The 24,850-nt window shown below is 46.2% G+C and overlaps 2 protein-coding genes across 3 annotated transcripts in view; one reads left to right on the plus strand and one right to left on the minus strand.

Moving 5' to 3' along the window:
- The window catches only part of SPART (spartin), a 185,212-nt gene that overhangs the window by 145,399 nt on the left and 14,963 nt on the right, over positions 1 to 24,850 (minus strand). The window contains 1 exon segment of the mRNA XM_039915002.1: positions 16,141 to 16,285. The gene's annotated coding sequence lies outside the window, so the exon portion shown is untranslated.
- On the plus strand, positions 1,757 to 20,008 carry SERTM1 (serine rich and transmembrane domain containing 1). Of its 2 annotated transcripts, XM_039915003.1 has the most exons (4): positions 1,757 to 1,801; positions 5,944 to 6,044; positions 13,143 to 13,199; positions 17,370 to 20,008. In XM_039915003.1, exon 4 carries the CDS (start codon positions 17,559 to 17,561, stop codon positions 17,880 to 17,882), a length of 324 nt encoding a protein of 107 aa, XP_039770937.1. In that variant the 5' UTR covers positions 1,757 to 1,801; positions 5,944 to 6,044; positions 13,143 to 13,199; positions 17,370 to 17,558; the 3' UTR covers positions 17,883 to 20,008. The 2 variants fall into 2 exon arrangements, with proteins under 2 accessions (XP_039770937.1, XP_028904436.1); XM_029048603.1 differs by lacking the exon at positions 13,143 to 13,199.

Below are 24,850 nucleotides of genomic sequence, written 5' to 3' on the forward strand. Positions count from 1 at the left end.
ACTCCTGCTCCCCGGGGGCTGGGGAGATGAGAAGCAGCAGCTACAGCCCGGGTCTGGGAGTTAGGAGGTCATGGGTTCTGATCCCGACTCCGCCACCTGTCAGCTGTGTGACCTTGGGTAAGTCACTTCACTGGGCCTCATCGTGGCTTAGTGGAAAGAGCCCGGGCTTGGGAGTCAGAGGTCACGGGTTCTAATCCCGGCTCCGCCACCTGTCTGCTGTGTGACCTTGGGCAAATCACTTCACTTCTCTGGGCCTCATCTGTAAAAATGGGGATTAAAAAAATGTGAGCCCCACGTGGGACAATCTGATAATAATAATAATGTTGGTATTTGTTAAGCGCTTACTATGTGCCGAGCACTGTTCTAAGCACTGGGGTGGACACAGGGGAATCAGGTTGTCCCATGTGGGGCTCACAGTCTTCATCCCCATTTTCCAGATGAGGTAACTGAGGCACAGAGAAGTGAAGTGACTTGCCCACAGTCACTTCACTTGCCCACTGATGACCCTGAATCTACCCCAGCGCTTAGAACAGTGCCCTGCACATAGTAAGCGCTGAACAAATACCATAATTATTAAATGGAAAATAAGAGGGCGAGCCCTACATGGGACAGGGACTGTGTCCAACCTAACTTCTCTGTACTGCAGCGCTTAATACAGTGCTTAGCACATGGTAAGCGCCTAAGGAGTACCGTGATTATTATCATTAAGGCCGAGGGGGACGGACCGGCGGGCAGTTCCCGTGCGCTCGGTGAGAAGCAGCGTGGCTTAGTGGTTAGAGCCCGGGCCTGGGAGTCTGAAGGACCTGGGTTCTAATCCCGACTCCGCCACTCGTCTGCTGTGTGACCTCGGGCGAGTCACTTCGCTTCTCTTGGCTCAGTGGAAAGATCCCGGGCTTGGGAGTCAGAGGTCATGGGTGCGAATCCCGGCTCTGCCACTTGTCAGCTGTGGGACTGTGGGCGAGTCGCTTCACTTCTCTGGGCCTCAGTGACCTCCTCTGTAAAATGGCGATTAAAACTGTGAGCCCCACGTGGGACAACCTGATCACCTTGTATCCCCCAGCGCTTAGAACAGTGCTTTGCACATAGAAAGCGCTTAACAAATGTGACCATTTATTTATTTTGACGAGAAGCAGCGTGGCTCAGTGGAGAGAGCCCGGGCTTGGGAGTCAGAGGTCAAGGGTTCGAATCGCGGCTCTGCCACTTGTCAGCTGGGGGGGGGGTTGTGGGCGAGTCACTTACCTTCTCTGGGCCTCAGTGACCTCATCTGTCAAATGGGGATGAAGACTGGGAGCCCCACGTGGGACCACCCGATGAGCCCGCATCTCCCCCGGCGCTTAGCACGGTGCTCCGCACATAGGAAGCGCTGAACAAATACCAACTATTATTACGATTATTCTCTTTCCCCCGCCTGGAAAATGGGGATGAAGCCTATGAGCCCCACGTGCTCGCATCCATCCCAGGGCTTGGAAGAGGGGCTGGCCCCGAGGAAGCGCTTATCACATCCCATCTTTATTGCATCCACCCAGTAGGAGGGTCCCCGGGGAAGGGGGGGCTGAGAAGAACCCCGCCCTCCCGGACTGGAGTGGACGCCTCCGCACGCGCCCCGCACTCACCCGCACCGCGGGCCGCCAGAAACTCTTCTCCCCGCCGGGGGGGGCGCCTGAAACTCTTCTCCCCCCCCCCCCCCCCCCGCCGGCCCGGGCCGCCGCGCGCGCTCTCCGGGCGGCAGCACCGACTGCCCCGGCGACGGCGGCGACAGCGACAGCGGCGACAGCGGCGACGGCGACAGCGGCGGGAGCAGGTCAGAGAGCGGCCGGACCCGCCCCGCCCCGGCTCCGCGTCCTCCCCTCAGCGCCGGCCTCGCGACCAACCCCACCTGCGCGCGCGCGCTCGGACGTGAGGGCGTGAGGGGATTCGGGCGCTCGGGAGTTCGGACGGTGGGGCGGTCCGGGGTTCGGGGGTTCGGACGATGGGGCGGTCGGGGGCTCGGGCGGTCGGGAGCTCGGACGGTCGGGAGCTCGGGGGTTCGGACGGTCGGGCGGTCGGGAGCTCGGGGGTTCGGACGGTCGGGAACTCGGGGGTTCGGGCGGTCGGGCGGTCGGGAGCTCGGGGGTTCGGACGGTCGGGCGGTCGGGAGCTCGGGGGTTCGGACGGTCGGGCGGTCGGGAACTCGGGGGTTCGGACGGTCGGGGGTTCGGGCGGTCGGGAACTCGGGGGTTCGGACGGTCGGGCGGTCGGGAGCTCGGGGGTTCGGACGGTCGGGCGGTCGGGAGCTCGGGGGTTCGGACGGTCGGGCGGTCGGGAGCTCGGGGGTTCGGGCGGTCGGGAACTCGGGGGTTCGGACGGTCGGGAGCTCGGGGGTTCGGGCGGTCGGGAGCTCGGGGGTTCGGACGGTCGGGCAGTCGGGAACTCGGGGGTTCGGACGGTCGGGCGGTCGGGAGCTCGGGGGTTCGGACGGTCGGGCGGTCGGGAACTCGGGGGTTCGGGCGGTCGGGAACTCGGGGGTTCGGACGGTCGGGAACTCGGGGGTTCGGGCGGTCGGGAGCTCGGGGGTTCGGACGGTCGGGCGGTCGGGAACTCGGGGGTTCGGACGGTCGGGAGGTCGGGGGGTTCGGACGTTCGGGTGTTCGGCGGGGTCCCTGAGCTGTCCGGAGGCTGTGGCACTTGGGTCCCGGGCGCGGCCCCCCCCCGCTCCCCCACCTCTCCTCCCTCCCCTCCCCGCCCGTCGCCCGTCGCCCGTCGCCCTCCTTCTCCCCTCTTCCCCTCTCTGCTTTTCGCCCGACCGCCGCTTCCCCCCGTCCCCGTCCCCCTCCCTGCTCCCAAGCGCTCAGTACAGCGCTCTGCACACAGTCAGCGCTCAGTAAATACGATTGAATGCTTCCCTCCGTCCCCCTCCCGGCTTCCAAACGCTTACTACAGCGCTCTGCACCCAGTCAGCGCTCAATAAATACGAGTGAATGAACGAATGCCTCCCCCCGTCCCCCTCCCTGCCTCCAAGCGTTTAGTACAGCGCTGTGCACCCAGTAAGCACACAAGAAATACGGTTGAATGAATGAGTGCTGCCCCCGCCCCCCTCCCTATTCCCCTTCAGAAAAGCAGCATGGCTTAGTGGTTAGAGCCCGGACCTGGGAATCAGGAGGTCATGGGTTCCGATCCCGCCTCCGCCCCTTGCCTGCCGTGTGACCCTGGGCGAATCACCTCCCCTCTCTGGGCCTCAGTTTCCCCTGCTGTAAAATGGGGATCGACACTGTGAGTCCCACGTGGGACAGGGACGGGGACCAGCCCGATTGCCTCGTATCCCTCCCTCCCAGCGCTTAGTACAGTGCCTAGCACATAGTAAGCGCTTAACAGATAGCACAATGATGATGATGATGACTCTGCTGTCCCCGGGCGACCTCCCTGCACGTCTCTCGCCACCCGTTGGCCCTCCCTCCGCCGCCCCCTTCCCCCGGGGCTCCCCGCTCTCCCACTTCCCTGCATCTCTCCCTCCAATCCCCCCTCAATCCCCCCCATCCTGGCAAGGGGGTCTGGGGGAGTGTGTGTGCAGCCTTTCCCAGCCTGGCCGGGGTCAAACATTTGCAAAGTCAAGAGGGCCCTTTGGGTGACCATCTGGAATTGGGTGTTTGGTTCTGGTGCCCCGGTTGACCGGGGGAGGGGGGCTCGGTGGGTGGACCCCCATCCTCCCTTTTCCACCTTCTGGCAGCAATCATCGCCCCCCACCACAACACCCCCACCCCCACCCCACTTACCCCCACCACAACACACATCCACACACCCCACTTACCCCCACCAGACAGAAACGTGTCGGTGGGGGGCTGCTGGGCCCGAGGCCATTTTTTGGGGTGTTAATTTATGACAGGTGGGTGTGGGGGGCCTCCCACAGAAAAGTGTTTCCGGAGGGGATGTCCCCAAGACCCCTTAGTTCGCCCTCCCCCCAGTCCCAAATCACCCCAACCCTCCCGGGATCCAGCCCATCTCCTCTGAACAGGAGGAGGAAACTGCATTTTACTTGAGAGTTCTCCCCGCTCTGTCAATACGAACAGGAGGAAAAAAAGGATAAGGGAAAATAATACGTTTCTATAAATCGGCAATATTGGCCCGAGGTATAGTTCTTTATCTTCAAAAAAAGTTTTATTAAGAATAAAACTGCAGTCATTGGAGGGCTTTAATTGTCAGGGAGAGAGGAGGGGTGTGTTAAACTAGCTGTAAGATTGGGGTTCGTGGGTGGTGGTGAGTTTTTTTTTGTTGTTTTTTTGCTAATGAATCCTTCCTGCATTTTGTTTTCGGATGAAGGTGTCTCTTCTCGTAATCAATAATGCAAATGTATGTGGCTGTATATATTGACAAACGAGACAGTTTATGAACAGAACGGAGTTAATGCGAAAGGATGCTTCCCAGCGGGAAGAAAGGGCTTTGGAGGGAATAGGGAGTGGGTGTTTTCCACCCCTGTGCACCAGGAGAAACAATTAGCCACAGAGGCCCCACATAATGGTGTTTCCCTCTTACCTGACCTTGATTTCTTCAAGATTCTATTCTGTGCCTCTGTGCAATTAGAGAATCCTATGCCAGTTAATCATGTAGTTTTCTGAGAAATCCTGGAAACGTGACTTTTTTTGTTATTTAAGAAGTGCCCTCATTTTTTCATTATTGATTTTCAGGGTGGCAGGGTGGTGGTGGTAAAACGTGCTTATTCAGAATCAAAAGGACTTACAATTTCCTAGTAACTACTATGAAAGATACTGACCCCAAATCTGAATTTTAGTTCCTCGCCTCCACCCTGCACTCTGTGTCTAAAATCATCTCAAAATCTGGCCACTGCCATACACTCTGGGCTAAATATTTGTATTTCAGCTTGGGAACCCTGTTCCTGCATTCTGCTTTGCAACTAGCATGATAATGCTGCAAAATAAAGTGCCTAATAAAAGTTTCTTAATTCAAATAGATACTTTGTAACCATCGTTAGCTGTTGTGTGGGAAAATCAAAGCCCTCCAATTCCTACACGTTTTTGAAAAAACTACAGATAAAACACCAAGGTAGAATTCAACATTTTAAATATTCTTTTCTTCTAGTTCTTACCTTTGGGTGTTTTTATGCCATTAGTTCTACATACACTATAAGATTGGCAAAAAAGAAAACCAAATTTTCTAAAATGTTGGAAAGGGAGCTACTGAGAAGGAGAGAAAACTAAGATGTTGTTATTTAAAACATTTTGATAAGGTGTTTTTCAGCCTCCAGAATGTAAAATTAATGCTGTTAAATTCAAGTTAGTTATTTTGACCAATGTGATACAAGAAACTAATCAGAGCACCTTGGGGATAAATATTTTACTCCCAATTCTATTCAACCTAACGATTAGAAAACAAAGATGACTGGAGAGTAGAAACAGCAAGTTCACAGAAATATATCCAAGAATTTTAGATTTTAGCTTCCAAAAAAAGCCATTTTATTTTTTTATAAAAGAATCCACACCTTTTTTTCTTCTTATAAGGCTCTGTTTTTATAGTTAACACTGCCAGTGAGTAAATCCTAGAGAAAACTCAGGGCATTAGCACCTGATCGAACGTTGCCGCCCTGGTTGAGAAATAAATCCAACACCTTATTTTCATCCTATTTCCCCACCTACCACATCCCCTATGCATTTTACTCCTCACCTCCTAAGCCCCTGGGATACTCACCCCATCCCTTCATCTCCTCAGCACTTATGTAGACATCTTGAAATTTGTTTTTTTCCCTCTACCTGTGATTTATTTTACTGACTGTATATTTGAAGGGGTTAGTGTAAAATTACCCAGGCGGAATCTGTAAACATGAAAGAACATACCCACGTGACTCTCATCGAAAAAACCTAATTTAGTAAGGGCAGACTGTGATTGGCATCATATTTCCTCAGTTGTTCATTTTCACTTCTACTCAACTACATTATTGTAATGTTTTTGTTGTAGAAAGGGAATCAAAATCCAAGGACTAAATTATTATCAGGGACTCTACTGGAAAAAATCATGATTATCTGCAACTGAAGTCTTTTGATGGAACTCGACTACAGGTACGCTTTGAATAGGTTGCTATTAGGACATGTATCAGAACCAGGAAGAGAGAATGGCTTACATTAAAAATGCCAGACACTAGCAGAATTCATTCAGAGGGTAGCGAATATCAAGATTCAGTTCCCAAGGGAAGTCAGAATAGCTGAGTAGTTCTCAGAAGGAGTAACACTGATGAAAAACAACTGTTAGGCTTTAGCTCTTACCAGATACACTTATTTGGCTCTTAAAAGGTAGCCGGTTCACCAACATTTTCCCTCTGGTATATTGGTGGTAGGTTTACCCCATCCCCCACCCCTACCATTTTGTGTCTTCCCAACAGTAGTTTGGGCTGCAGACACAGATCTGCTAAGGCCGCCCTTCCATTGTTGATGGGTTTCTGTGTATCCACCACAGCCCTTAGAACCTCACACCTTCCACCGATCGTTTATAAAGCCTCTGAAAACATTAGCTCGCTAATCTGGGCAAGAGCTCTGAGAGACAGGATGCTGTCTAGGCAAAATGCCAGGATGCAAAGAAATGATGTCTTCAAGGTCACAAGGCAGCATAGCTGCAGCCCCACTCTATGCCGGACCCACGGGGACTCATGGCAAAGCGGTTGGCCGAGTTGGATCCTGATCAATCGGTCAATCAATTCATCAATGGTATTGATTTAGCATTGACTAGCTTACAGTCTAGAGGGGGAGGCACATGTTAAAATGAATTACAGATAGGGGAAGTGACAGAGTATAGGGACCTAGGTACTGAGGAGCTGTCGGGGCCAGGTTGGGTGGGGGGGTTGGTGTCGAGGTGCTTAAGGGGTACAGACCCAAGAGCATAGGGGATGCAATAGGGAAGGTGACTAGGCTCAGGAGTTGGACTCGGATTAGGTCCGACCTATGGGTTGGATGGAAAGGTAGCAGACGCCGCTGCCCTTAGCAGCTCTGGTGAAGTTGTGGCCGGCACAACCGTACCCATCCTAAGGCTACTTCCTTTCTTTTTTCTCCTTCCCCCTTTTCTCTCCCGCTTCCAGCCTGCCCGCATCTCAGGGGAGATGAAAAAAGGTGGGCTCCGGAGTGCCTACGTGCAGTCGGAATGAACGGGTGTGAGGGTATCCAGGCGGCCATCCCGCTAGGAGAGACCTGCCATGCCTCAGTTTACCTGGTCCAACCTGCACGTACTCATAGCAAAGTTGTGGGTCACCAGATTGGGTACTAGATTTTCTTAGGGGCCAGGGTGCGGGTATGGGAACACCGATACGGTGGCCGCGTGAATCTCTAGGAGGCAGATCTTTGACTAGAAAATAGAAGCCTCTAGTTCTAACTCTTGTCTTAGTTTCTGTCTCCTTTTTCAAATTTCCCAAGGCTCCCAGAAAACTGACATTATGGATTCTGTGAAAGGAGACTAACCTCAACAGGTCTCAGTCCTTTCTACGTGCAAAAATGAATTAAAAATCACTGCTTCCACCTGACTTAGAATGAAATGTTTCTATCTGAACTTGACAGAATTAGCCTAGAAATCAGACCCGTCAACTGAGTTGGCTGCACTGGTGAGCTTGGCAATTTGGTGCTCCTAGAAAATTTTTCTCTTGCTGAATTTGCCAACCATTGCCAGGGTGTAATCTGTGAGACAAAGAACCAGTAATTCAGATGAGGATAATTTTAATCAAATATGGTTCCAAGATTAATGACATTTAGATAAAGTGTGATCGTTAAAACTCATTCTCTGATCTCTTAGATTTGAGGATTTTTTTCCCCCCACCAGAAATGAAGCTGCTGGAATAACGCTATGTAAAATGTCCTAAACAGTCTTGCCATGGGGAACTAGAGGCATCCACTTGGGCTTTGTGACTTTAATGTCTTAACTGGGTAGCCAAAGAGAGCCCCCCAGAAATACAAATGCTTCAGACTCACCAGGGTATTGCCCAGCTTGTGTGTCCCAGTGAAATTGCTTCAGTTTTAACCATAACACATCAGAAGCTGAAGGAATGATAGAACAATTCAATATATGAATGTTCTCCTTGAGAGAATTCTCTATCTTACCTAGTTCATTGTAAACATGCTGGGAATTCGGAAATTTTAAAGTATTTGGTGTTTAAGATTGGCTGAGGAGGATTTCCTGGGATCTAAAATGTTTTGAAGAGTTTTGTTCGATAAAGCTGTCTTTTCCAGGATTATTCAGGTCGGACTCGTGTAGTCAGTCCAGCCCGATCCGCACAGCTGCCCCAAAGCCAGGTTTTGTATCCGATATACAGTCCTGGAATCCTGCACAGAATTCATCTCCCGCTCAAGATTAATCTTTAACTGTTTCCTCCCAAGGATTCACCTTAACTCTCCACTTTATTTTATGGTGCCTTTTAAAAGGTATAGTGCCAGAAGGTGTTTTGGGATTTTTTTTTCCCTTCATCCCTCTGAAATCCAGTTGGAGATATGGACATTGAATTTCTTTTTAAAATGTAGGGCTTTGCCCACATAACAATAATAATGGGGGTATTTGTTAAGTGCTTACTACATGCCAGGCACTGTACTAAGCACTGGGATAGATACAAGGTAATCAGGTTAGACACAGTCCCTGTCCCACGTGGGGCTCACAGTCTTAATCCCCATTTTTACAGATGAGCTGAGGCCCAGAGAAGTGAAGTGATTTGGCCAAGGTCACACAGCAGACACGTGGCACAGCCGGGAATTAGAAGCCAGGTCCTTCTGACTCCCAGGTCCAGACTCTATCCACTAAACTATACTGCTCCTCTTTAATCCCCATTTATTGAGCACTTATTGTGTTCAGAGCACTGTACTAAGCATTTGGGAGAGTACAATACAACAGAGTTGGTAGGCACGATCCCTGCCCACAACGAGTTTATAGTCTACAGTCCCTGTCCCACATGGAGCTCACACTCTAAGTAGGAGGGAGAACAGGTATTTAATTCCTATTTTACAGATAAGGAAACTCAAGGACAGAGAAGTTAAACGATATCCCCAAGACAACACAGCTGGGGAGTGGCGGAGCTGGGATTAGAACCCAAGTCCTCTGGGGATGGAGTCTCCCATCACAAATCAATTAAGTTATGTCACCACCAAAACAAAGAGGATGAGGAAAGGGACTGTGTGGAATCATGGTTTTCATCTTCCTCATCAGAATTTATTGTGTCAAGCACTGCAGGAAGGGCTTAGGAGCATACAGTGAAAGGCCCTTACCCTCGAGGAGTTTACAATCTAAGGGACACACTAAATCTAAGAAAAAGTCAAGGTCATTAAGGGCTATAAAGACAGTATGTGCTTTAGGAAGAAAGGACCCATAATTAGAAGTAGAATGAGATATACTTTATAATGGAGTATGAAATTACATTAGTATGCACTAATTACAAGGAGCATGATTCTGAAAACCAATCCTTAATTATTTTTCACTTCCTCCACATTTTTTTTCCCTAGTTGAAGCATATTTATGGTTCACTTGAATCTCTAAGTTGCTTAGGCTTCCGTTTTGTCTGGCTTTAAGACACAAGTTCTTATCTGAAATGACAAGAGGCTGTTGAGGATTCTGTTTCCTCCTTTCACTCATGATCGCGTGCACACATCACTGTGTTCTACATCACCAGAAACCGTGTGTCCTTTTTGCCGGACATATTTGTCCAGAGAAAGTCCTCAAAGAGTGTGAGAGCAAAACATTAGCAGGAGCCATAGGCAGTCCCAACCACAAACAAGTTTTTGGCAAACAAGTGGCAGTAATTCCCCTGTCCTTACTAACGGAGCTGTGATGAGCATATCCTAGGTGGGGTTTGTAAGCAGCTCAGAAATCTTTGGGTGGAAGGGGCACAGTTGATTCACTGCTGACTGTAAAGGATTTGGAATGCTTAGACACGGTGTAGGAAAGCCCCCCTACCCCCACCCCCGTGTTCTCTCCTCCCAGTGTGGGGGGATTTTCTGGCTGGATTTCTTTTATCCTGACTTGTGCAGACTTGTTTAAAGTCCTCGCGCAAGTGAAATGTGTCTCTTTGAAGACTCCAGTGTTTAATCAGATCTCACTGCTGGAAAATTAAGAAACTTTCCTTCTGTACACTACCTGAATTATTGAATATGGTTCAGAACCATGAAAAATTGAATCTTTAAAACTCATTAAAAATACTGTATTACCTTGGAAGTCCCACTTTCCCTTTCCCATCTTCTTGCAGATTCGTTTGGGCTTTGGCCCTCTACCCCCCGACATCTCTCTCAGGCTGTTTTCTTAGATTTTTCTCTCTTTTGGTATCTGCATTTCTGTGCCCTTTCAAAACAGGACCACACTCTTCCGGTGGCTTCAGGCTGCTGCTTTTAAATTGGGGCTACCAGAATATTACTGTTTTAGTAGAGTGGCAACTTGTCACTGAACTACAGAATGGAGCATTTGCTGATTATTCTAGGCCATCATAACAATGGGTGTCGTGACTAAAAAAAAATTCTTTCTGTATGGGACAAGCACCTCCCCACCTGTCCACCCTAACCACTCAGAGATGGGGTCTGAAAGATCAGGATTAAAAGTTTGCCTGTCTGACTGAACCCCCACCAGTCATCCCAGGGCAGCCTCGTGACTCTCTGAGCTTTCCTTAAGTGGAGGGGTATTCAGAGCTCAAATGAGGAGAAAGCACCACTGATAGCAAAGTATTCTTTTTTTTTTTCTAACTAGGTGCCGTAGATGCTGAACCTCTAGGGCTTGCAATCTGTGACCCACTTCCTTTTATCAAAGTGAAAGGCATCCCTTTGTACTCCATGCCAATTGCAGTTATGGAAGACCAACTGCTGGAGTTGGAAGCCTCATTCTTCCTAGAGGGAAATGTGTTGATCTTCTCTGAAGGAGGGTGCTAAATCAACACAAGATATCATCATCTCGGGTCACTGCTGGTCATTCTCTTCATAACATAGTAAGAAAAATAAAGTTCCAGTTCCAGCTTTCCTCAAAGGCCTTCCGGCCTGGCACCTTGTTCAGATAGCTCCAGTCCCACCTCATGCCACTTACCTCCACTTCCTCATACATTCCACCCCCACTCCTCGACTTCTCTTTTTCTTCCTTCCCCTCCGCCTCCCGCTCTCTTCCCAGCTGGGCACCATCTATGAAAGTACTCTAAGAATGTTCTATTCCAGGCCATTGCTGCAAGTGGTAGATAGTTGAAATATAATACTGATTTAGGACAGTAGCTCCTTCAGACAGGGAAGGAGATGCTCTATTGGGCTGGGATGGAGGAAGCGGGCTCCACCTTCCCTTCTCCATGACTCCTGAGGAAGTGAAAAGAAAGAATGGGGTTTACAGCTGCAAGCTGAGGGTGGGAATAAGGAAGACTTTCCTCACTGTGAGAGATGGCAGACGTTGGGATGAGTTGCTGAATGAGATTCTGGACTTGTCTTCCTTTAAAGCGCAGGATCTATTCCCATCTGTCTGCAATGCTCTACATGAAGTCCTAATAATATAATAATAATGGTATTTGTAAAGTGATGACTATGTGCCAAGCACTGTTCTAAGCACTGGGGTAGATACAAGGTAATCAGGTTGGACACAGTCCCTGTCCCACATGGGGCTTACAGTTTTAATCCCCATTTATAGATGAGGTAGCTGAGGCACAGAGAAATTAAGTGACTTACCCAAGGTCACACAGCAGACAAGTGGCGGAGCCAGTATTAGAACCCACGGCCTCTGACTCCTAAGCCCGTGCTTTTGCCACTACAACATGCTGCTTCTGATTGAAACAGCATGGCCTGTGTGAAGACTGGGAGAAGATTAGGTGGCTTGTTTGGTTTCTCTCTAGCCTAAGCATTTCCTCTGTCCTCTAGATAAACAGAGAAGGAATCTCGATGTTACTAGCCGAATTTGCCATTTAAGATCACTGTTCACTTTTCAACAAAAAAACCCCCCAGCCTTCTAGACTGTGAGCCCGATGTTGGGTAGGGATTGTCGCTACCTGTTGCCAAATTGTACTTTCTAAGCACTTAGAACAGTGCTCTGCTCGCAGTAAGTGCTCAATAAATACGATTGAATGAATGAATCTCAGTCCATGATCATAAGTGACTGCTTTTTGACTCTGTGACATCAAGATATTGGCCCTCAGAACCTTGTCGGGAAATTGGCATCAAATGACCAATGGACCCTATCATTGAACTTGGTTTCTCTATTGGGTTCTTGCTTCTGAAACCTCTTAGATTCACGGGGCCTCTGACTTGGTAAATGAGAACCATTAAGTTATGAAGATTTTTGCAGGGGGCTGGGAATGAAATAAAGTGAGAAACCAGAGATTCAAGATACGGCTGGAGTAAGTAGACTGCAATATGATTTTTAATGTGATACTTTCCAAACTGGGGCTTTTGGGTAGACAGATTTTATGGAACACTGAGACTGCTAAAATCTAATATGTTTCTCACCCTCACCTGGGTTCCTGAGAAATACTTTTAATTTGAGTTTTACACAACAGGGGTGGTTAGTAGTTACAGATAATATATCAAACACCTTGGTGACTGGGACTTTCACTAAATGATGCCTACTGAAAGACACATCCAGTTTTCTCTCACCGTTACACCCCCCACCCAGAAAACCAAAAAGTGCAGGATTGAGAGCCAGCAGACCTGGGTTCTAATCCCAGCTCTGCCACTTACCTTCTGGATAACCTTGAGCAAGTCTTCGTACCTCAGTTTCCTTATCTGTAAAAAAGTGATTCAATACCTCCTACTTAGACTGTGAGCTCCAAGTGGGATAGGGATTGTATCCAATCTTATTAACTTGCATCTACCCTAGTGCTTAGTATGGCGCTTGACACATAGGAAATGCTTAACAATTTTTACTGCCTTCTTTAAAGGGAAAGATATAAACAAAAAATATTTGAATAAGATTCGCAAACCCCAAGACTTGATACGGAAGGCTTGCGATTGTGCCTGTAGATCACAGGAATACAGTTTTAAAAGCACTCTGCGCTCCAAAGGTTGGAACAGATAATGTTTACAACATCGATGCAAATTTTGACTCATTACTTGAGCTAAGTCCTTATTTAGTGTTTGGAAGACCCACTTCATAGTACAAATGTCAATCCAGCTTGTGCATGAATTATAATTATTGCTTGGCACTTGGCAGCATCCTTCATCTAAGAATTTTAAATCTTGTTTCAGAGATGGATTGAAACAGAAACCAAGGGAGAGAGAAATCCAAGATTTGGCTGATTGCAGGTGGCTGGCTCCATCTCCGACAACACCTGATTATAGTCTTAATGAGTTATATGATTGAGATATGCCTCAAACAGTCTGTTTTTCTCATGATTAATCCTTATGTTGATGGTAAGGTAAAGGTGATATTGGTTAGGCAAACGTGTGAGAAGAAAAGGTACCACTTTGGCTGTCCATGACTGTGCCTTGTATGAAAGCACTTGTTAGCCTTCGGCTTTTGCTGCAGTGCTTAATGAAGTCACCGTTAATGCTCAACGAAGTCCCTGACCTTACTAACAAAGCTGCGATGAGCACATCCTAGGTGGGGTTTGTAAGCAGAGTGCCCGGCCTGGGTACGTGGGCTGGCCGGGAGCTGAGAACTCTCAGCATGCTGGGAGAGGATGGGGAAAGCCCCATATTGTGATACATGAGCTGCGCTCTCAGCCAGGCAGGCTGTTGGATAAAGGGTCACCACGTCCATGTGGCCCTTGAATTTCTTTACCCACATCTACCCCGGGGTTAACTGAGAGTCCCAAGGAAACTAAGTCATCCGACAGTAAAGTTAAGCACATTTTTACAGGTTGTAATTAATCATTTTGAAACCCAGATGCCTCTTCCTTCGTCCTCGCTCATAAAACATTTCTTGCGGATCGGAAAATGACACTGAAAATGGCATCAAATGCTGCTAGGTTGATTCTGGTAACATGGCACGAGGAACATCGGAAACGGCTGAGAGGCAGGGTGACAGTCTGCATTTACATTGAAATCTCTTCCTTCTTTTCTTTAAACAGTCTCTTTGGAAGGATCATTCCGAGAACTGCATCCCTTTGGCCTCCCCGGGCTATCAAAAGCATTTTCTCTTAGTCCAGAGTTTCAGTGCACAGTGTAGGACTTCCTAGCTTCCTTCAGCTAAGTATCTGAAAACCAGCAATGTCAGCCTTTTTAAAAAATATACCACAGGAACCATGGGGGATAAAATATTTAAATCATAAAATGAAATTTATCCATTTTATGCTTCTGTAGGGGAACTGGAATAAATATTCTAAACTCTGCCAAATTATAGTCTAGTTTTTAGAATAGAGCCCTGAAATTAAATTGGTATTTTGGCCATATTTAATCAAATGAGTTTTTGAAATTATATTAAATCTGAAAACTTTCCATCTAAAGTAATGGGAAATCAGTACATTGTGTTTCATTTGTTCAAACTGGACTACCAAGTAAAAGGTAATCCACAGGAGGGGACAATAAAACTTTTTTCAAAAGGCCACACTGGTTTGCAACGTCCCAGTGAAATTTTTCCCAAGAGGTAGTTTGGGGGCTGAGAAAATCCTCCTTGATTCCAGCGTTTTCAAGAAACCAGGCAGTGTTGATTAGAGATCTTCATGGGCCTGGCTTCTGACTTGTGAGATTTGGGAGTGTTCATATCCTTGGCCCAGTTTTCCTAGTGGAGTAAGTGTAGACAATAACTGCAAAGAGCTATTGCACAGGATTATTTGGAAAAATAGGGCCATAAGTAATCTTGAATGAAGGCTTGTTTGCCCAGGAGTGGGCTGAAAAGTCACCACCCCCGAAAAAAAAACCCCACCAGGCCTAATTTTTTGCTCTATCTTAATGTGGAACCTTAAACCAGTCATTCTCCTTCCGGTCCTTTCCAGGCACTTTATGACACCATGGTGCCCTGAGAGGAAGATGTGAGGAAGTGGGGGGTGCTCCAAAGCTATGGATTCAGAACTCATGTCAGGGTGAGGCTGAGGCAGGGGCCACTGGTCCCAGTGTGGAAGGCAACCCAGCTGCTCCGGGTCAAACACCATGCTGGGGGCCAGAGACTACAAGTCAATAGCAAGGTATCAAGTTATGGACATCAGTGCTACTGGGATTTGTGAATATGTAAGTGCATAAGTGGTACAAAAGGGAAGCTGAATGACCTGATGAAGAGTGCAGAGGCCTGGATAGCAGAGGACCTGGGTTGTGACTGCTTAATTGGTCAAGTCACTTAACTTCTCTGGGTCTCATTTTCCTCATCTGTAAAATGGAGATTCAATATCTGTTCTCCCTCTTAATTTAGACTCTGACCCCCAAATCTGATGATCTCGTAGCTATTCCAGACTTCAGTACAGTGTTTGGTACCTAGTAAGTACTCAACAAATACCATTTTTATGGGAGATTAGCATTTAACTGGGAAAGGCCTCACATCTTCTCCCAAACCCATCCTCTTACTGTCTCTGGCACCCACACTCTGTCTTCTGCCTGCTTTTCTCTTTCTCTCTCTCTCTCTCTCTCTCTCTCTCTCTCTTCCCTCCCTCCACATGGCTTCCCTAGAGGACAGCTCTAGCAGTCTGGCTCTTTGCTCCTTATCCATGGCGAAGGTGCCACCAGTTCAGCTGCTGTTGGGGTGATGCAATTCATGAGGGAGGCCGGGGAAGGAGGTTCATTTGACCAGTGGACCATGAGTTTGAGATGCCCGGCTGGACTACATTTAAGCTGTCTTGGACAATGTTGGTATTTGTTAAGCGCTTACTATGTGCCGAACACTGTTCTAAGCGCTGGGGTAGACATAGGGGAATCAGGTTGTCCCACGTGGGGCTCACAGTCTTAATCCCCATTTTACAGATGAGGGAACTGAGGCACCGAGAAGTTTAAGTGACTTGCCCACAGTCACACAGCCGACAAGTGGCAGAGCTGGGATTCGAACTCATGAGCCCTGACTCCAAAGCCCATGCTCTTTCCACTGAGCCACGCTGCTTCTCAAGTCAGGGGATAGTCCATTTATCATTTATCTACAACTCTATGTACACACACACACACACACACACACACACATCGCACTGAATATTACTACCAATACCAACAGCTCTGATAAGACTGTTTTTCATTATTTAGAAGTATTAGCGTTCTCTAGCAATCTAATGAGATTCAGCCTACAAGGCACAGGGTACAGTGTGATGAACATTATTTCAGATATTACCTAGATATTGTCAGAAGATAAACCCAAATGAACTTGCTCAAGCTCATTAGGCTGTTGCAATAAGGTAAGCATCCTGCAACACATCTCACCCTTCCAGCGATCATTAAGGCCAATGCGGCTTTCATCCCAACTGGTGAAGGTCAGTCTGTGGAAGGAAAAGGCATTTAATTAGATCTGTTGAAAAGAGGCAAAGCAAAAGCTCTGAGAGGAAATTCAGGGTCAAAAGTGCTGAGGGAACAATATAATGAAGGGAAAGCGAGATGGTTTCGACTTCAGCATTCATCCAAGGAAGGAATCGGGGTTTAGTAAATCACGCTGAATTCATCATCACGGGATGTATTTATTACAGAGTCATGGTAATATAATGAGATGCAAGGTGTAATAAATCCACTTGGTTTGGTTGAAGCCAGGCAAGATGATGCATGGCACTGGTAGCAAACAGTGTGAGGGGGCCGATATGTTGGAAAGATGTGGATAATCAGGGTGTTTGTGCTTGTGTGTTTGGATGAGGTGGGGTGGAATCCTGGGCCCTCTCCTTTCAGAAACATCTGCTCTTTGGGACCCAGGAAGATTATACATTGAAGGTGCTGGAGTCGAGTATTTTTTAAAAACGAAGTTTTTATTTAGGAAACGTTTCTGCTAATTCTGCTGTACTATACTCTCCTAAGTGCTTAGTATAGTGCTCCGCACATAGTAAGCGCTCAATGAATACCGTTGATTGTAACTCACTAGAGAAACTGGCCACGTAATGGAATGTGGTCTCTAATAACTGCCGCTAGTTAGAACAACCTTCATAATGAAGGAACAAACTTTCTTTGCCCCCATGAGGTTTAGCCCCTTATTTCACTAGATTTCACACACAAATAAAAGCTGAATAAAGATAAACGTAACTTTATCTCTATCAGAGAAGCAGCATGGCATAGTGGATAGAGCTCAGGCCTGGGAGTCAGAAGGGCATGAGTTCTAATTCTGGCTCCGTCACGTGTCTGCTGTGTGATCTTGGGTAAGACACGTCATTTCCCTGTGCCTCAGTTACCTCATCTGTAAAATAGGGTTGAGACTGAACCCCACCTGGGACAGGGACTGTGTCCAACTCAATTTGCTTGTATCCATCCCCACGCTCAGTACAGTGCCTGGAACATAGTCAGCACTTAACAAAATACCATTATTATTATTATTATTATTATTATTTCTGGGCTGGATATTAAATTGCTGTTGTTTTCTTGCAGTCTCGATGGACCCTTAGTGCCGCGCTCCCCTTTGGAAAGAAGCAGGCCGGTTCTGGTGAAAGAGCCTAAAATTCTGGGTGACAGTTCTATGGATAAATGAGAAGATCCCGATTCTGTCCCCTTGAGCCTATATAAGGACTTCCAGTTTCCAAAGAGACGCTTATTTTCCCACCACCACCCTTAACAAAGATGTCCGAACCTGACCCGTCATCTGGATTTGTGGGAAATGCAGAGAATGAGACCTTTCTGGAGCTATTTCCCACATCTCTGTCCACTTCAGTGGACTCATCATCCGGTCATTTATCCAACGTCTACATCTACGTTTCAATATTCCTCAGCCTCTTAGCTTTTCTGCTTCTGCTCTTAATCATCGCACTGCAGAGGCTCAAAAACATCATCTCCTCCAGTTCCTCCTATCCAGAATACCCAAGCGATGCTGGAAGTTCCTTCACGAATCTAGAGGTCTGCAGCATTTCCTCCCAGAGGTCTACTTTTTCAAACCTGTCCTCGTGAGAAGAAACCAAAAAGAGAACACTCTCTCGTATGGAAACAGCACTGCCCGCCCTTTGGGGGAAAAGACCGTGGGCAGGTGTTGCCTGCAGAGTGGATTAAATGATGAGATAAGTGATTTATGTGTGCTGAATTTCCCCCACGCTCTCTAGCCTCAACTTTCCTTTTCATTAATGATGCCTTTTACAGGTGGGCATGTGATAATGATGCCCATCCTTGAGGAGTGGTGAAGCAGCCAGGTGGGCTATGTGGTATCTGATTCCTTTGGGATGGGGGCAATTGACTCGGTGTTGTGCAGAACCTTCCATCTTGCCTGAAATTCTTCTCATTGGTGTGGACGGCCTAGATGCCGAGAAAAACTTTTAGGTTCATTCTTCCTACTGAAGCCATCATTCCAATGGAGTCAATGGGTATGAATGTAATAAGCTTCTTAGCACTTAACAGAGCGTATTTTCTGTAACTGTAACCTCAATCTGATGTCCCTTGTGATATGTTGGGAAAAAGTTTCAAATATTTACCACTCACTCTCCCGTTAATAAATCAGAATAATTGAATTAGATAATTTAAATTATTCTGAATTTTGAGGGATTGGGGAGAGAAGGCTCACTGTTGCCGAAGATGATCATATAACAGAATGAAATCTGTGTTGCAATCTGCCTTCTGGCCTTTCCTTTCATATGTCACGGCTCCAGCGTGTCACTGTTTTTGGCGGAGTCCACTGTGAGAAAGAGAGCCATTACGATAAGGAATATCCGATGTAAATTGGGGAAGGTTGGGAGGGGGCTCACTTTGCTTCGTACCCACCATTCCCATCAGTGAGCATTAAGCACATGATGAATGAACTCTAAACATTTAAAGAATTATATTTCATACAGTGATGACCCGTGGCAATACATCTGAATGAAATGTATTCCTCTATTCAATTTCATACTAATTAATGTAGTAACGTACTTGTGAAGAGTGCAAGGCATCATCGGATCATGGCCAAAATTTCAAGATGGGTAATTAAACCTTCCCAGTGAATGTGAACTGCCTTTCACAGCAGTTCTATGTGACTCCTGTAAATTAGGTTGGCAGAACTCTCATGCTTCCACTTGCCGAAGCTCCTTCCTGAATTAGTTCAGGCCATTCTCCTGAATGGCTGGCTTCCTTCCCTCAATTCTACCACCGAGTTCAGTCAGGCCAATGAAAACAGGCCCGGGACCTAAGAGAAATCAAGCTACGATAAAGCAGTCATTTTCATCAGAGACTGAAATCCAATACCACAGTATTCTAACTGGATTTTTGTCAGGTTACCAAGGTTTACCGGAGGCTAAAACTGTAAAGAGTGGAAAGGTTTAGTGGGAAACTTGCAGGTTGAAAGGAATGTTTCTAGTGACAAGGTTAACTTTCCTGGCTTACATTTTAGTAATAGTAGTTGTAATGTTATTTACTGATCCCCTTCTGGGTGAGGTACACTGTACTAAGCAGTTGGGAAAGCACAACAGAAGCACAAGACACATTCTCTGCCCAGTAGGCGCTTAGCAAACCGGACTGACCGACTTCAAAATTGTACTGGTCCTGATGATCTTCTGATGAAAAATCGTACAGGATTTGTATTGCCATGTGCCTGCCCTTGTAGGTCCAAATGAGAAAAAACACGGAAGAAAAATCCTCTGTTAAGCAAATGTAGCTATCCCCTTTCCAATCTTGTAAGCTGTATTATGAACCTGTCTGAAGTCTGAAATTGCATACTATTGCTGCAGCAACATGACCTAAGAGAGTGGATTCTTGCCTCTTCCTTCCAGGAATTTCATCCAGCCTTTGGCAATACATCCATTTGCAGAAAACACATCTTCCTCAAATGAGCCGTGATTGCAAATAGGACATAGATCACAAATGTAAGTTGCGTTCCCGTAATATCAAAAGTTTTTTGGGTTTTTTTCATTCTACTTTATGTGCCTCAGAAGCATTATTTATTGTGGAGTGGAAAGAAAAAAAACAAAATATTGGGTTAACTGGCCCTGGGTTACAAATCTGTAAAGAGAAGCTGGTTTTTCAGCAGGTACAAGTGTCAGATGAATATGGGCTGCTTAAAATGTTCACAGGGGTGGAAGGATCTGTTGGTTAATAAAGAACTGGAGCCCAAATTGTAGTCTGCTCTTGTGTCATTTGTTTCATGAAGTGAACAATTAGGGGTTCTGTGGCCAAAAGGCCAACGTGTTGGGTAGAATGACTCCTAGCCTTCAATCTTCCACTGACTTGGCTCCGTGACTTTCTGCAAGTAGTTTCTCTTCTCTGTCTTTGTTTCTTTGCCTTTAAAATGGGAATGATATGTGTTCTGACTTCACCGCATAGCTCTGGGAACCAGGAGACCTGGGTTCTTGTCCCTGCTCTGCCACGGGTCTGCTGTGACCTTGGGCAAATCACTTAACCTCTCTGGCCTCAGTTCCCTCAAGTGAAAAATGGGGTTAAGATAACCTGCTCTCCCTCTTGCCTAGACTGTGAGTCCTGGGTGGGAAAGGGACTGTCTGATTTGATTATCTTATATCTTATTAAGTTTTTACTATTTATTAAGTATTGGGGTAATGTATTATTATAAATGAATCCCTGTAATATATTACTTTAAAATATATATTTATGCATAGTACTGAGCTACAGAGCTCAGTGTTTTCCACAACAGGAACAACTGTTATTCTTTTTGCTTATAAAAGTTATTTTAGGAATTCTCTGCCGGGTTTGGAAAGGAAAATGCAACGAGCTGGGTTTTTTTTTTTCCCACAGGGTTCTTAAGGGACCCTCAGCTACAGTACTACCCCAAATAAAGCTCCAGGAAAATGTGCCCAAATTCTCTGTGAAAAGAAAAAGAGAGTGCCCAAAAAATGAAAGTCGCTTCAGAAATCCTCTCCACCACATACAACCTGCAGCACACCCAGCCCACGCCAGGCAACTGAGATAAAGGAAGCAGATCACAAAGGGAGAGGATCGTAAGCTCAAGGAGAATAGTGACAGAAAAGGGTTTGAAGCCAATCCACCTAGCCCAAAAAGACCCATTTTGCTTCAAAAGCAACAAGCAGAATGTGGGCTATCTAGCAGATTGTTTTTACCTATTCATTTAAACTGTGGGTTCAACGATGCTCGAAATGAGACAACAACGGTAAAACAAACAGTTTGGGAGTTCTACTCGTTGAAATAGGGAAATGTGAAGTTTGATTCAGAGCCACAGAATTATCCCCCCCAAAAAGCAACGATGGAAGGGGACGACGGGTGAGGCTAGGTCCTGAAACTTCCGGGAGGAGGATCTGCTTGGAGGAATTGGCTAAATAGGCTTGGGTAACACCATCTTCACTCTCTCATCCCTACCTGTCTTCTCCCTGGGGTATATAGGGAGCTATTCTGCCCCTCTTTAAGCTTTCCTGTTCAAGCAAAATGTAGAAATCTACAATTTATTTTAATGTCTGCCCTCCTCTCTAGATAATCTCCCTGTGGGCAGGGAACGTGTCTACCAGCTCCGTAATACTGTACTCTGCCATGGGCTTAGTACAGTGCTCTGCACACAGTAAGTGCTCAATAAATACTATAGAGCGATTGCCTGGGTTCTTTGTGAAAATAAGTAAACTCCCCCTTTTACAATGTCTAGGGAAGCTAAGTTGCTTACATACAAAGTCCTAGCAAATCTACAACCTGAAACAAGTCTACAATCGAGGTTTAAACTGGTACTAACCAATCAGCTGTGTTTAGAATTTTCTAGTTCTCTTTAGTGATTGTGATTATATTCTCTTTTTTTTTTTGCCTCCCTCTCACCAGTGAGAATAGTTGATTTTTTTCCAAAATATTGATTTCCTTCCTCCTGTTTTCTGATGCTTCTGTTGTGCACTCGTGAGAATTCTCTTCTCCCCTGGAACTGCACTGCACTCCTTGATCTCTCCTTGTAACGAAAATCCTGAGATTTCTGAGCAGCCCACCTTGCGCTCAGCATCAATGAATTGGAGAATTCAAAATAGAGATTGCCTCTGACTACCTACTGCTTTCTAGACTTACAATGCTGGGAAGGTCATATCCCAGGGAAATATGATATAATAAGCTATTCAGACTTTCCTGGGTAATTTTGTTTTTTTCTCAATTGCTTATCTAAGAGGGGGGAGTTGAGGAGAAAAAGAACATACTAGCTCGGTAGGTATGAGGCGACCGTGGTGCTCGTATCTCAGAAAATCTTCACTAGGACAATCCCAGAAAAACTTTAACTCCATCTCCCATCTCCTCTAAAGGAGTGGTGAATGTAAGCCTCCTGGGTCTCTTCCATTCTCTGTCCTTCCAAACTCATTCCTGATTTAAGTTGCCATATATCTGGTCAGCCTCAGTTTACGTGTACAGTATTACAATTAGTTTCCTCTGAACCCCCGTATCCATCTACTTCTATGAATTTTTAGGTGTTCATACCTGGGGCTGATTTGTTTGATAGCTGGAATGACCTTTACATGTTCCCAGTGCTCTGTCTGTTCCAAAAGCCAATGTGGGGGGGTTGATTATTGATGAAACTCCCAGACCTACCTGAGGCTGTTTTCAGCACTGCCCTTTTTATATTAAAGATGCATTAGGCTTCTCTATATTGGTCTGTCAAGTTAGTCTAGCAAGATAAATATCTAACGTGCTCAAAGTGTCAGAGTCTGTGATCAGCGTTGGATGCTATCAAGGATGGAGGAGCTTGGAAAAGGTCTCCCTTTGTCCGGCCTTTTAAAACAAAATGGTCATCTTGATTTCAGTGTACTGAACAGGAATCAATCACCACATTCGGTCCTAGCTGTGACCTGTGCTGTAAGTCAAAGATAAGACATTGCTAGCAACGTGGAGTTTACAGTGAGAGCTGGTTATTTTGAACAAGCTCTCAATCCCAAATTCCATGTCGAAGGATACCCTTGAACAGAATCGGGCCAACAAGCGATGCTGGGAAATAGCCTGGGGACTATCTGCCCTTCGTCCCTTACATGGCTGGCAAACTTGGGGAGGTGGGACCACAGCTTGGCTCGGTCTGTTTCGGTCTGAGGCGGCATCAGGAGGGGCAACCCCGAGAGAAACAGAGAGTGAGGCAGAGAGAGGAAAGAAACAGCAGAGGCACAGATATAAGAGAAAGGCCAAAAGCAGGGGATAAGCATTGTGAACCTTTGATTTAATGATGACAACGAAACGAGGGCCTCCATCACTCGGAACGAGCCTCCCTGCTTCCCGATAAAATTAATGTTACTCTAGCCGGTTGGTGAGCTTAATTTGTTTTGCAGTTTATTTCATTTTCTCGGGATTGATATGGAACCGCTTATCCAAATACATATTTTCTATCAAGAGGCCCAAAACTTGAGCATTGGCTCTCTCTAATTAAAAAGGATGTGGGCTCAGAGAGAGTAATTAGATGAGGCTTAGAGCCAAACCACAAGAGGCAGTTTCTTAGCCACCATATATCACTTAGAAATTGCCACTGCACATTTGTCTCATTTGACAAAAGGAACATGGGAACTTTTTTGATTGTCTTGTGATGAATTTAAAAGTACTTTGACACACCTGAGCTTATGATGGAATTTATGATTTGGTCCCTAAAAAGCAGATTTACAAGGATTATGCCTTAGATTCATTTTTTTATAATGACTACAATATTAGGAATGTTCTCTCCTGATATCATTTCATGCTAAATCAAAATTCAGAGGACAAATCCTATTGCAGTGGAACAAAGCTGCTTATGAGTCACATTTTCTTATCAACAAATGGAAAGGCCGGTGGATGCTGTGGAGCAGAATTATTTTTTTCTCTTAAAAACAGGCCCAAGAAAAAAAAAAACAATGCTAATACAAGAGCCCAAACACAAGGAATCTTTCTCCTTTTCCCACTCTCTCTTAAACACACACACAAAAAAAATAGGGTTAAATCAGTCTATTTAACCTTAAAGTCCTGGATCCCTCCCAGACAGGAGGGGAGCACTAGGTCAATCCTGGCTACATACAGCATAAAAGGAAGTGTCTCCCCCCTCTATGCCCCTTGAAGCCCAGACCAAACTCATTTTCAAGCAGTTAGTACAGTGTTCTGCGCAGAGTAAGTGCTCAATAAATACAATTGAATGGTTTGCACCTAGCTCAAAATTAATGTTTGGTTTTTAATAAAACTCAACAGATAGCTGTTTAGTCTTAAGCCCTTTTTTTCTTCAAGGTATTAATATGGAGGGTAATATTGAGAAGGGTTTTGTTGATGGCAGCCCTGGTTTTAGTGAGCTTCATTGGGGAATCCTGGGGCAGTGGGGGGGAAGAAGGGGGTGTCCCAGGGTCAAGTCACCCTGGTTTACCTTGCTATGACTCTGCTCTTTAATACCACTGGATTCTCAACGAAATAGATAAGGCGTAAACCAGACCAACCCCTGCTCACACTGCTGAGGAATGTCTCTGGGCTGGGGGTAATCAGCACATCAGGCCCACTCCCTTTTCTTTTCTTTCTGTCCTTCCCTCCCTCCTCTGAGAATTGGGATCACTATACCAGCATAAAACCTGTAGTATTGGTTGTTAAGTGTTTACTACATGCCAAGCACTGAACTAAGCACTTGGGCTACATATAGAATAATCAGGTCCCACATAGGGCTCACAGAGTTAAGCAGGAGGGAGACCTGGTACTGAATCCCCAATTTGCGATGAGAGTTGAGGCACAGACAAGTTAAATGACTTGTCCAAGATCAAACAGGAAGAAAGTGGGATTAGAACCCAGGTTTGCATTTCCATTGCTCATATACTAAGACCATTTGGACTGCAAACAAAGGGTCAGTTTAAAAGGCCCTTTTAAATGGAGACAAGACCACGTCCAATGACTCTACTGTATTCTCTCTGCACAAAGTAGCCATTCTCTCTCCCTCTAGACTGTGAGCTCCTTTTGGGCAGGGACTGTGTCTGTTTATTGCTGTATTGTACTCTCCCAAGAGTTTAGAACGTGCTCTGCACACAGTATGCACTCAATAAATACAA

Source organism: Ornithorhynchus anatinus, chromosome 20 (genome assembly GCF_004115215.2).
Source record: "Ornithorhynchus anatinus isolate Pmale09 chromosome 20, mOrnAna1.pri.v4, whole genome shotgun sequence".
Lineage (NCBI taxonomy): Eukaryota > Metazoa > Chordata > Mammalia > Monotremata > Ornithorhynchidae > Ornithorhynchus > Ornithorhynchus anatinus.